We start from the raw sequence: 13,991 nt of genomic DNA on the forward strand, positions 1-13,991 counted from the left end.
ATGTTTCTGTCAATGACGTATTGCTCTCGATGTGATGTGATTGGAGTGATCCCAAATCCCAACTGGCTTTTTTTTGGTGCGCCAGGGCCATTCACAGTTGAGCGCAACGCTGATTGGCTATTATTTTGTATTTTGCATTCAATCCTACGGGCGGCAACAATGTCATACTCTTTTTGACCAGACAGCATCAAATAGATGGCCTACACATACAGAGACAGAGGGGCGCTGTTTTACTCGCTCAGATGCTTTTCTCCGGTGAGATACATTCAGCCACTTGCGAATTGAAGGAAAATTATTAAACACAAACAAAATATTAATTATTTTATGTTTATTTCTTGGTCATTTTGGGGGGGAAGCCTGCCTATCCTTGGCATCCATGAATATACACCACTGCTCTCTCTTCTTCCTGACAGATGCTTACACCAGGGCTGAGGTTGTGTACGTGTGGACGAGAGGGGCAGCCCAGTCTGTTGTGGTGGCTGAAGATGGCTCTCGGCTCAACCAGTATGATCTGATGGGGCAAAGCGTGGACTCTGGGGTTGTACAGTCCAGCACAGGTCTGTTTCCCTTGTAAAGTACACTATATTTACAAAAGTATGTGGACAACCCTTCAATTTTGTGGATTTGGCTATTTCAGCCACACCCATTTCTGACAGGTGTATAAAATCGAGCACACCACCATGCAATCTCCATAGACAAACATTGGCAGTAGAGTTGCCTTACTGAAGAGCTCAGTGACTTTCAATGTTGCACCGTCATCGGATGTCACCTTTTCAACAAGTCAATTCGTTAAATTACTGCCCTGCTGGAGCTGCCCCAGTCAACTGTAAGTGCTGTTTTTATGAAGTGGAAATATCTAGGAGCAACAACGTCTAAGCCGTGAAGTGGTAGGCCACACAAGCTCACAGAACGGGACCGCCGAGTGCTGAGGCATGTAGCGCGTAAAAATAGTCTGTCCTCGGTTGCAACACTCACTACTGAGTTCCTAACTGCCTCTGGAAGCAACGTCAGCACAATAACTGTTCGTCGGGAGCTTCATAATATGGATTTCCATGTCTGAGTAGCCCCACACAAGCCTAAGATCACCATGCGTGATGCTAAGTGTCGGCTGGAGTGGTGTAAAGCTTGCAGACATTGGAGGGAGGGAGGGAGGGAGACATAGGCAGAGAGGACAGAGAGAGAGACAGAGGCAGAGAGAGAGAAAGCAAGGTCCATACAGAAAGGGTTTGATGAGATCGTTGTGGAAGAACTTGACTGGCCTGCTCAGAGCTCTGATGTCAACCCCATGGAACACATTTGGGATAAATTGGAACACTGACTGCGTGCCAGGCCTGATCGCCCAACACCAGTGCTGGACCTCACTAATGCTCTTATAGCTGAACGGAAGCAAGTCCTTGCATCAATACTCCAACATCTAGTTGAAAGCCTTCCCAGAAGAGTGGTGGCTGTTATAGCAGCGAATGAGTGACCAACTCCATATTAATACCCATGATTTTGGAATGAGATGTTCGAGAAGCAGGTGTCCACATAATTTTGGTCATGTGGTGGGTACCTACACTATACTTTCCTCTCTGTTCTCTCACTTCCACTGCTCTGTGTTTGTAGGCTTACTCTGAGAACATGTCCCAGATTTGTCATTTCCCTTGTGGGCATCACATCCTTTACTTTATTTTTGGTACATTGATACTGGCAAAGGTAGTGACAAAGTAAAATCGGTGACCCCTTTACAGTGCATTTAACTGCAGGCCGAAAGGTAGATTTGAGTGTTTCTGTATTGGTCTGTGTTTGATAGGTATTGACACTATCTCATTCAATTATATATGCTAATTCTGAGGAACCATTGATTTACCAAAACCAATGTAATTAATGTTGCATGACCATTGAATGATTCCTTTGTTTAAATCTCTGTCAAACATAAAAAGCCAATGTATTACTACCTAGGTCAGGGATCATCAACTCAATTCAGCCACTGGCCAATGTTTTCTTCAGCCGATGGTCGGGGGCCGGAAACATGATTTCAAATCATTTGTATGCAAGTTGACTGCAAGAAGCCCAAACAAATGTAATATTTGACTAAAACATAATCATTTCAAACCTTGCAAACATTTGTATACAATCACGTTTCTCTCTGTGTGGGAATACTTGGCAACATATTTCAAATAAATCCACGCGCGGCCGCCAGTTGGGTAACTCTGACATAAGTTATTCCCAGTGCTGTCGCAGAGCATTCAATATGGTGTTGCTCTAAATGCATTGATGAATTGGGTTATTATCAACTAACTCCATGCCACATTATTCAATTAGTTGATAAATGAGGCCTAAACAATAGTAATAAATGTCTGGCAATAAAACTACTCCATGTCCATAACATGACTAACCTCTACAAAGCACACATAGACAGACTTCCTGTTCGGTATGGTTTAATGGTCTTACACGACAGCTGAAGATAACGGAGTGCACAAAACCAGCACACTACATAGACTGATTGGATGTATTAGTTTCCATATCTTTTCTTTCTAATTGGCTTTTATTTCTGTTTTGGAAGGGGTGTACGTTGACGCAGAGAAGAACTGCACTCTCACACATTTTTGGAGTATATCAGATCAAATATTTAGGATTCACAGGAGCACTAGAGCTCTATGAAGTGGCTCTCCAACTCAGATGACACAGCCCCTTCTCATGCTTTTCAACTCTCTGTTTCCCTCTGTCTCACCTTCCTGAAAAACAGGAGAGTATGTTGTCATGACGACACACTTCCACCTGAAGAGGAAGATTGGTTATTTTGTCATCCAGACGTACCTGCCCTGCATCATGACGGTGATCCTGTCCCAGGTGTCCTTCTGGCTCAACAGAGAGTCCGTCCCAGCCAGGACTGTGTTCGGTGAGTCCCTACTACTTCATGCCGAACGTAAACCGGTTGACATACACCCAGTGGTAACTAACCACAGCAGACCTACACTTTCATTGAGATTGTGATGGGAACAGAGTGATCCTCGTCACATTGCCTTATTAACGTCCCTTCACATGTAGCTCTGGATTCAATTACTACACTATATCTCAATTTTGATAGAGTAAGTCTGTCGCCCATCAATGAATGAGTTTGTGTCGAAGCAAAGGAAAAGTATCACTGACAAATCAACATTGGTTGGTTTTCTAAAGTCAGTATAATAAATCACATTGGTTGGTTTTCTAAAGTCAGTATAATAAATCACATTGGTTGGTTTTCTAAAGTCAGTATAATAAATCACATTGGTTGAATTTCTAAAGTCAGTATAATAAATTTCAACATTCTGGTTGGTTTTCTAAAGTCAGTTAATAAATCAACATTGGCTGGTTTTCTAAAGTCAGTGATGTGGATATGCATGTGTGTGAGAGATGCTGTGTTGTGGATATGCGTGTGTTGAGAGTGGAATGCGTTCAACTGTGTGTGTGGATATCGTGTGTGAGAGTTAGTGCTGTGTGTGTGGATATTTCGTGTGTGCTGGCTGTGAGTGGCTGTGACTGTGGATATGCGTGTGTGTGAGAGAGAGTGCTGTGTGTGTGGATATGCGTGTGTGTGAGAGAGAGTGCTGTGTGTGTGGATATGCGTGTGTGTGAGAGAGAGTGCTGTGTGTGTGGAGAGAGAGTGCTGTGTGTGTGGATATGCGTGTGTGTGAGAGAGAGTGCTGTGTGTGTGGATATGCGTGTGTGTGAGAGAGAGTGCTGTGTGTGTGGATATGCGTGTGTGTGAGAGAGAGTGCTGTATGTGTGGATATGCGTGTGTGTGAGAGAGAGTGCTGTGTGTGTGGATATGCGTGTGTGTGAGAGAGAGTGCTGTGTGTGTGGATATGCGTGTGTGTGAGAGAGAGTGCTGTGTGTGTGGATATGCGTGTGTGTGAGAGAGAGTGCTGTGTGTGTGGATATGCGTGTGTGTGCTGTGTGTGTGGATATGCGTGTGTGTGAGAGAGAGTGCTGTGTGTGTGGATATGCGTGTGTGTGAGAGAGAGTGCGTGTGTGTGGATATGCGTGTGTGTGAGAGAGAGTGCTGTGTGTGTGGATATATATGCGTGTGTGTGAGAGAGAGTGCTGTGTGTGTGGATATGTGTGTGTGTGAGAGAGAGTACTGTGTGTGTGGATATGCGTGTGTGTGAGAGAGAGTGCTGTGTGTGTGGATATGCGTGTGTGTGAGAGAGAGTGCTGTGTGTGTGGATATGCGTGTGTGTGAGAGAGAGTGCTGTGTGTGTGTCAGCTCGTACGCAACAGCGTTCAGAAGGAAGACTCTTGTTGGTCAGTCTGAAGCTTCTCCTTAGCAGAGCAGAGTACTGTCCAGCTGGGTTGTCCTTGTTTTACCTTCTCCTCTCTCTGTGCATCGCCCAGTGTCTCCCATGGCCTAGTATTTATTAAAAGAGCTTTCCGAGCTCCATAATACAGCCTTTATGTGAGTGTAAGGAAGAGTGTTTTTCAGCACCAGTCCCAGCCTGTACTATGTTTGCTGCAGGGTTCCTGTGGTACTGTTGCCTACCTGGTGCTGTTCATCACATGGCAGAGAGAGGAGTAGGGGAATGAGGTTGACCTTGATGCATAAACTGACATATGAATTGTTTTAAGATGGTTATACTATGGATCATTTAGCTATTTGATTTAGAATTGTAGGACCCCTTTAGGTATATAAATATATATATATATTTTGATAAAATATTGATTTGGGCCTTTACTACTAAAGCCCATAAAAGTCACAAAAATTACAGTAAATGACAAAAAGGACAGTAAAACAATTAATCATTAGAAGCAAGTTTTGAGGTATCGTAGGAAATATATATACATATATTTCCACATATTGAACCTCTATTTTTAAGGTAGGAACAAAAGTGCCTCCATACTTCCATTAGTTTTTGAATCCGGAACTGGTTATCTTCAGACGAGTCCCAGAGAACACCATGATGTTCGTGATGAGACGGTGACACGGTCTGACAAACACCACTCTAACTATGCCACCTTTCACTGCAGATGCGGAAGTGCGACACTGCCAGATGCGGTGGATTGAGACGCAATACAGTAACTTGCGAATGTATTCACCCTCTTGGCATTTTTCCTACTTTGTTTCCTTACAACCTGGAATTAAAATAGACTTTTAGGTTGTTTGTATAATTTAATGTACACAACATGCCTACCACTCTGAAAATGCAAAATATTTTTTATTGTGAAACAAACAAGAAATAAGACAAAAAAACTGAAAACTTGAGCGTGCATAACTATTAACCCCCCCAAAGTCAATACTTTGTAGAGCCACCTTTTGCAGCAATTACAGCTGCAAGTCTCTTGGGGTATGTCCCTATAAGCTTGGCACATCTAGCCTCTGGGATTTTTTCCCATTCTTCAAGGCAAAACTGCTCCATCTCCTTCAAGTTGGATGGGTTCTGCTGGTGTACAGCAATCTTTAAGTCATACCACAAATTCTCAATTGGATTGAGGTCTGGGCTTTGACTAGGCCATTACAAGACATTTAAATGTTTTCCCTTAAACCACTTGAGTGTTGCTTTAGCAGAATGCTTAGGGTCATTGTCCTGCAGGAAGGTGAACCTCTGTCCCAGGCTCAAATCTCTGGAAGACTGAAACAGGTTTCCCTCAAGAATTTCCCTGTGTTTAGCACCATCCATCATTCCTTCAATTCTGACCAGTTTCCCAGTCCCTGACGATGAAAATTATCCCCATAGCATGATGCTGCCACCACCATGCTTCACTGTGGGGATGGTGTTCACGGGGTGATGAGAGGGGTTGGGTTTGTGCCAGACATAGTGTTTTCCTTGATGTCCAAAAAGCTCAATTTTAGTCTCATCTGAGCAGAGTACCTTCTCCATATGTTTGGGGAGTCTCCCACATGCCTTTTGGAGAACACCAAATGCTTTTGCTTACTTTTTCCTTTAAGAAATGGCTTTATTCTGTCCACTCTTCCGTAAAGCCCAGGTCTGTGGAGTGTATGGCTTAAAGTGGTTCTATGGACAGATTATCCAATCCCTGTTGTGGAGCATTGCAGGTCCTTCAGGGTTATCGTCGGTCTCTTTGTTGCCTCTCTGATTAATGCCCTCCTTGCCTGGTCCATGAGTTTTGGTGGGCGCCCCTCTCTTGGCAGGTTTATTTTGGTGCCATATTCTTTCCATTTTTTTATAATGGATTTAATGGTGCTCTGTGAGATGATTTTTTACAACCCAACCCTGATCTGTACTTCTCCACAACTTTGTCCCTGACCTGTTTGGAGAGCTCCTTGTTCTTCATGGTGTCGTTTGCTTGGTGGTGCCCCTTGCTTAGTGGTGCTGCAGACTCTGGGGGTGTATGTATATATGCTGAGATTATGTGACACTTAGATTGCACACAGGTGGACTATATTTCATTAATTATGTGACTTCTGAAGGTAATTTGTTGCACCAGGTCTTATTTAGAGGCTTCATAGCAAAGTGGGTGAATACATATGCACGCACCATTTTTCAATTTTAATTTGATTTTAAATCAAGTTATTTCTTAAATTTCACTTCACCAATTTGGACTATTTTGTGTATGTCGGTTACATGAAATCCAAATAAAAATCCATTTAAATTACAGGTTGTAATGCAACAAAATAGGAAAAATGACAAGGAGGTGAATACTTTTGAAAAGCACCGTATCTCTATCTGAAACTGAAAGATTTTGATGGGGATCGTTTTGTTATGTAACTTAGATTGACGCACCGGTGCTTCAATCAACTCTAGGCTATTGACAAACAGCTTATTTATGGCTGCTATTCTTATTGATTGTTTTTCAGTTGAGACAGTTGAATTTAAGATTCCAATAATCAGCTGTACATGCTTGTATCGGTTCTATACTGTACTATACTGTATCTGTACTAGTGTTTTATACTGATGTTTGTAACAAGCATATCTTATCAACTCTTCAAATGTAACTTGTTCAAGACATTAAGAAATAATGAGTGAAATTAGAGTAGTAGTATTTGTCTCATCAAGTCATATTAACTAACATAAGATATTGTAATGTATTGCCTCCTGGTTAATAGGTTCCGTGTGAGTGAGAAAACAGAGTATTCACACACAGCCTCCCTTTTAGATAAATAGGCAATTTAAAAACACAGCAGTGGGTTAGGTAGGGTTATCTATTTGTCGTTGTTACGATTAAAGGCAGATCAATTCAGAGACAGATTATTGCAGTGGAAAAATGATTTTCTATTTATTTATCTATCATCCCAATAAAATAAAATACCTATATGGTAATGATTATATGACTCTGAAAGGAAAACTGTATGAATATGTTACATTATATTACATTTTGGAGCAAATACCCTGTCCTTTATTCTCTCTCTGTGGCTGTCATAGACATCAACGGTGCTCAGAAGATTAGCTGTCTTTCTTCCCTGCTCTTAAAGCCATCCACAGTGTATGTACTGGCTGTGCTGTGCCCAGCTGATTTTTGATGTATCTGCTGATTAAGGTACAATGGGAGAGAGAGAGAGAGAGAGAGAGAGAGAGAGAGAGAGAGAGAGAGAGAGAGAGAGAGAGAGAGAGAGAGAGAGAGAGAGAGAGAGAGAGAGAGAGAGAGAGAGAGAGAGAGAGAGAGAGAGAGAGAGAGAGAGAGAGAGAGAGAGAGAGAGAGAGAGAGAGAGAGAGAGAGAGAGAGAGAGAGAGAGTGACTGTGGGTGGGTAGACCAATCAGCTACGGAGATGTGATGCTGGCACACATCTTTCTTGCAACATTCCCCCCAGTAAACACTCTCAGAGTACCGCTATACAACATCTTCTGGGTTGCTGTGTGCCACTGGCATGGTTAGACATGTGCAGAATACGTTTTAGTTATTGATAAGGCCATGAATAAAGCAGTAGTCTTAAGGTTGACACAGCAGGCTTCTCTGATAGGTGAATAGAGAGGACCACTTCACTGCTGGGAGTGGTAAGAAGTTAAATATGAGTTTATTTGAGATTTCATTTCATATACTTGATTTATTTGTTATGATTCATCCATGATTTCCTTGTGACAGCGTTTTCTATCAGCCACCGGCGTGACCGGTGTGACCGACACTATTACTCTTTATCTCTAAAATGTTCTTCCCTGCTGCCTACTGTGTGTGTGGAGGCAAACCTTGTTAGAAGATGTGTTGATCTGAATCAAGTGGCAGTGCTTCTGCACATTGAGCTAAATTGAGTGGAAGGAATACCAAAAACTGAGCTAAACAACTACTAATCCACACAGAACTTTCTAGATGGGCGCTTCTGTTCAGTAAGGGCCACCACGCCTATTAGTCCAACTGGTCAAATAGAGTAATGTAATGATTCAGTCGCTGTGCTCATTTAGGTGAGAAGGAATCTAAATACTGAACAGTGTTTCTCTGTTCTATAAGTAAATGTTACCATGCCAAACACATTACTTTGTTTGCATTCCATGCATCATTTGGGATTTTAACACTTGCTTTTTGGGGGGGTGGGGGAAGGGTTGTGAAGACGTAACAAAGTTAGAGCCGGCGAGTTGTTTCCATGGCAACACAGCTTGCTGTCTCTATTTATGATAGTGGGAAAGAGTGTGGTGGGTTAACGAAGGATGGAGGCTGCTGCCTTAAACCAGCCTCATGACTGGCTGTCGCATGCCCCTCCCACTTCCCCAAACCCACTTATCCATCCAATCCCCCTTCCCCCCCCGCGCAAATCTTCAGGCACGGTTAGATGCAGTTGTGATGTGTTTTCCTGCAGGCTATGGATTCCAGCTGAGCTCCTAACAAAAGGGTAGCGTGTAGGAGACCTCAACTTCTAATCACCCCCGGCAAATCTCCTAGCATGGAAATCCAGCCAGTGATGATCAGACTGAGGTGACTGAGCTGCTGAGGGGATAATGTCATGTTGGGGGCGCTGCCTTTCACAGCACGTAGCTATTTCTACTGTAAAGCCCTGTCCAGACACAAAAACACTCTAAGCCCATGATGGACCCACATGATGACAGTAATAGAAAGCTGATTTGACACCGCACAATAAAGGAAAGTGTCCGAGGTCGATCAAGATTGTTTTTATGGCAGTGAAAAGACATCTTGATAGTAGTATGATCTTTCAAAGTAATTCCACCCACTGTCATACTACTCTAGTCGAGTAGAAATTATATCATAGCTTGGCCTTATACAAGGCTATCTGCAAAATCTAGTGGTCCCTCTACAAATGGAGTGAACATGCATATTTTGGGGACATTTGAATTTTGTATTGATTTTATTATTTGTTGCTGACGTGATTGTATTATTAGCATCACTTTGTTAGCCTCATGTAACTCTATGAGATCAGAATAGAATGAGCGTGAATGGGATGTAGGACTATGAGTCATCATCACATCATCGGAACGAGAGAATTCATCATTCTGATGGCAAACAATAGCATTCAGAGCTCAGAGGGGAACGTTAACCGCTCCACTGCCAGATGCTTTTGTGGCTTTGAGATTGCGTGCGTGTGCTGTCTCATTTGTGATTGAAATTTGTATTTTTTTATTTAGTAAGGTCATAAGAGTTAAATAGACATCAAAGAGCCTCACACACCACCATGGAAAATTATTTTCAAATGTAGTTTGTAATATCTTTGTGAAGTCTAGAATAATTCTGCATTTAACTGTGAGAAAAACATTTTTATTTTCTATTCTCATCAATAAAAGTAATTAAAAAGAAGTACGATTAATTAGAATAAGGTTGTCTATTAACCAAGTCACAGGACCAAGGTCAAACCAAGTCGCAGGAACCAAGGTCAAACCAAGTCACAGGAACAAGGTCAAACCAAGTCACAGGACCAAGTCGCAGGACCAAGGTCAAACTAAGTCCCAGTACCAAGGTCAAACCAAGTCACAGGACCAAGGTCAAACCAAGTCACAGGACCACGGTCAAACCAAGTCACAGTACCAAGGTCAAACCAAGTCACAGGACCAAGGTCAAACCAAGTCACAGGACCAAGGTCAAACCAAGTCACAGGACCACGGTCAAACCAAGTCACAGTACCAAGGTCAAACCAAGTCACAGGACCAAGGTCAGTGGAGTCACTGAGTTTTAACCTATCTCTAAAACACCAGGTTGATTCTCTGATTTGTCTAATCTCTCCATCTCGGTCTCAGTCAACACAGTCATCCAAGCAGAGCAGAGTAGGGAGAGACAACAGTAGTTTAGAAGCGTATGTTGGAGTTCAGCTTACTGTATACTCCAGAGTTTTATGTTTTATTTTCACTGTATTTGTACAGTATTTTCTGTATGTTGTCTTTTTTGACTGTGCGTCTGTATCCTGTCTGTACATTGTCTATTGCTGGCAGCACCTATTCACAAAGTCAAATTCTAGGTATGGGTAAATGTAATTAGTGAATAAGTGATTCTGATCCTGCTGACAAGGCTAACACTATCCTTTCTCTATATACCTGTTTTAGCCAGTACCATTGCAGTATAACACAGGGGTGGTGGAGGAAGACTGTATACTGGCTAGTTCATGACCAGTCTCTCCTTCTGTCCCTTGAATTGCCTTGGCCCCAGCTGAGTTCTCTGTGTAAGCCGTTGGGCTGTTATTGTTTTGTGGTGTAAACATCTGCAGCAGTCCGTGTGGGTGAGCAATGCACCGACAGACATACCCTGACCTGCTTCTCTTCTCCAACAGCCCTGCTCTCACCTCTGCTTTAACAAACCCCAACTATAGTACATGATGACCTCACATAACCCTGTAGGCTTAACACCCTCCCTCTTTCTGTTTTTAAGTTCATCCAACCTTTCGTGCGCAGGTATTATGCAGGCTTAAAAAGAAACGCATGTGTTTTGGTGCTTTTATCAAAACTAAATGATGTCTCCACCGGCATTACATGATCATTCCCATTTCTCTGGGGCTGCAGCCTCGTTTTTCATGTAATGCATGAAGTTGGAATCAGGGATGCTTTGGAGAAGTTGGCAAGCTTTGCGGCAGCTAATCAAAATCTAATGTTCAGGATGCCAACATAATGGTAGCTCATGCTTCATCCATTTAAGCAATTTTACCCAGTGACCAATTATGTTGTTACTGATTCAAGATGTGCAGTGTTACATATGTCAACAACAGGGTGTTTTAATTTGACCAGAACATCCCCATTTTGTAAATGCCCACATGTGCTAGATTGGACAGTGTGTAGTTGTTGAATGTAATATGTGTATTTAGCCTACAATGTGAAACCAAAACAAGCAAGAACATGCTTTGTTCCATTCTAGAATGTAACCCATTCTCCTTCTCTGTCCATACAGGAGTGACAACTGTGCTGACCATGACCACCCTCAGTATCAGTGCTAGGAACTCTCTCCCCAAGGTGGCCTATGCCACAGCCATGGACTGGTTCATTGCAGTCTGCTATGCCTTTGTCTTCTCCGCCCTCATTGAGTTTGCTACAGTCAACTACTTCACAAAGAGGGGCTACGCCTGGGATGGAAAAAGTGTGGTGCCAGAGAAGGTGTTCTCCCTCTTATAAAATATATTGTATTTAAATTTTAAGAAATACGCATTTTGTGACATATTAAGATTTAAAAAAACTCAAATTGTTTCTAAACATCAAGATCGGGAGTGTTCTACCTAAAACCTGAGCAGTTAGTTGGAGCACAACATCGAGGGTTGTTTTTATGTCATTTGCTCATCTCAGTGGAAATGATATTCATGGGACATGACAAAAATATGAATAGTTTAGTGTTCCTACATAGTGTTCAGGTCGTCACTGTGTCACCAGTGCAGTTAGAACTACATTACTATGTGTTCTTCAGCTTCTCCTGAACAACACTGAGAGTGCTATTAGACAAACTCTCACACAATGTTTCGCCATGTTTTGTTCTACTTATCCGTAGAGGTTGTCCCAAATGTAAATTGTTTGCTTGTCAATGTGCTTTGTTGGTTTGGTTTCTCATAAACTAACCCAAGGAACTGTCTGTTTACCTCTCATGCAGCAAAAGAAGAAGAAGGAGTCCCTCCTGAAGAAGAACAACACCACCGCCTACACTGCCGCCACTGCTACAGCCTTCGCTCCAAACATTGCCAGAGATCCTGGTTTGGCCACCATTGCCAAAAGTGCTCCGCCTCCCCCCACCGAGCCCAAGGAAGAGCCCAAGCCCAAGCCACCAGAGGCCAAGAAGACCTTCAACAGCGTCAGCAAGATCGACAGGATCGCCAGAATAGCCTTCCCCTTACTCTTTGGAACCTTTAACCTGGTCTACTGGGCAACTTACTTGAATAAAAAGCCTAAGTTACAGGGTATGACCCCAGGATCCCACTAATCTCAATCCCTCTTTCTTTTTCCCCCGAATGTTTATTTTCTGAAAACATGGTTTTCATGCTGGTTGAATTCCCAGTCGCCACATTGCTTTAATGTCAAATACCTTCCAAGATTTAAAAAAAAAATAGAAAAGAGTAAAGGTCTTAGGATCAATGTGGTGACTATTTCATGGGAATTGTTTTTGGGGGGAGGGATTATGCTACTAAAGAAAATATGCTATAAATAATATATGATATACACAAGAGAATGCTATTCTACAAATGCACATAGCCCAACAATTGTTAACTATTATTTGTTTTAGTTTTCTGATATATGTTCAGTTGTTGTTTTGCATTACATTTTTAACACTGTAAAAGAAATGTGTTTTTGCATGGACTGGGCGTTTTTCTTTTTCAAAGATCAATCAACATTTATTTCACCAATGGACCAGTTTGTTTGATATCAGTGACAAAATGCTACCTTCAATCTTCATCAAATATTCCTCTATTCTCTGTAGTTGATGTTTTTAGGGTTTGTTCATTTCCTTTTGTTGAAAGAATCAAGATAGGGGTTCAGCAATAGCAATAAAACATGTCTCAATGGAAACAACATCATTCATTCATCGATTTTAGAAGAAGCTAAATGATTTTATTGTTTCTATGTGCAACATTAGGAGTAATATGAATTTAGTTGTTTTGTAAATATGATCAAGTGTTAGAAATGTCAACATTATGTTTAAGCTTTTCAAAGAGTAACTAATGGTATAGATATACAACTCCTGGCAAAAAAAGCTTTTCTTTCTTTAACTGTTTATGAAACATTGAAAATAGTTTGTATGAAGAGAGTATTTACTGGTTCACTCCAAAGTGACTGTTTCTTACCAAGTCAGCGTTCCACTGATCGCTGGTCAACGTTGCCAGTGCTTATCAAGTTATCAAGTACTTATCAAGTATAAGTTAATATATATTAAACTAATTCCATAGCTGTGTGTATGTGTGTACTGACACCAGCAATGTGTCAGGTCTGGGATAGTAATGAGTAAGAATGTAAAACTGTCGAAGTCTAAATGTCGGAATGCATTTTATATTTAGAATTAAAAAACACTATTATTCTTTACTTTGGTTTCTGGTTTCTATGGCAGAGATGAGCCCCTAAAGGGACATTTGTACAGGGCCCAGAGGACTGTCAGCAACATTGTTTAATTTCTAAGATGGCTGGTAGCAGTGAGCGTTGCACCGAGCGGGCAGTGGCCAACACATTGAGAGTGAAGAGCAGTGCCACTAAGGAAAGGCTACTCCCATGATTGATGACACTAAGTTTTCCATCATGCTCTATTCCGTGACCCTGTGATGGCGCCGTAGTTCCCTTTTTCTGTTACCGATGTTTTAGACATCACTTAAAACGTAGCTGCTACACTGCCTTCAGTCTCACATGCCGTTAGGGGAATGCTGCTTTTTGGACTGCATCTGTTGCTGCTTGATGTTGATGAGAGAGAAGGCGGAGGCACTCAACTCTATTGGCTAGTGCTGTGTTCTGCGCATAGGAAATGTCTTGTAGTTCTTTGACGGTATTGAATATCTATATTTTTGTAGCATGATGTCAATCACTCCTCAGAGAGAACCAACAGATTCTAAAACCAAACGTGAAAACATGTTTGCTTTCTTTTTATTTTCTCATTCCAACAGACAATGTTTTCCCAGATGTGGCAAGTTAAAGTTAATTGTCCTTCTCAAATTCTGTTGATGTAGCAATATTGATTAGCAAGGGCT

The 13,991-nt window shown here is 41.8% G+C and overlaps 1 protein-coding gene across 4 annotated transcripts in view; it reads left to right on the forward strand.

The window, feature by feature from the left end:
- gabra1 (gamma-aminobutyric acid type A receptor subunit alpha1) overlaps positions 1–13,338 on the forward strand; it is a 33,125-nt gene extending 19,787 nt beyond the window's left edge. For all 4 annotated transcript variants that reach the window (XM_046328606.1, XM_046328589.1, XM_046328597.1 and 1 more), the window contains exons 7-10: positions 414–557; positions 2,729–2,881; positions 11,231–11,433; positions 11,918–13,338. In XM_046328606.1, the coding sequence (XP_046184562.1) occupies positions 414–557; positions 2,729–2,881; positions 11,231–11,433; positions 11,918–12,244 (827 nt within the window). In that variant the 3' untranslated portion in view covers positions 12,245–13,338. The remainder of the gene's footprint in view (positions 1–413; positions 558–2,728; positions 2,882–11,230; positions 11,434–11,917) is intronic.
- The last annotated feature ends 653 nt before the right edge of the window (positions 13,339–13,991 follow it).

This window comes from Oncorhynchus gorbuscha, linkage group LG02 (assembly GCF_021184085.1).
Source record: "Oncorhynchus gorbuscha isolate QuinsamMale2020 ecotype Even-year linkage group LG02, OgorEven_v1.0, whole genome shotgun sequence".
In the NCBI taxonomy this organism is placed as follows: domain Eukaryota; kingdom Metazoa; phylum Chordata; class Actinopteri; order Salmoniformes; family Salmonidae; genus Oncorhynchus; species Oncorhynchus gorbuscha.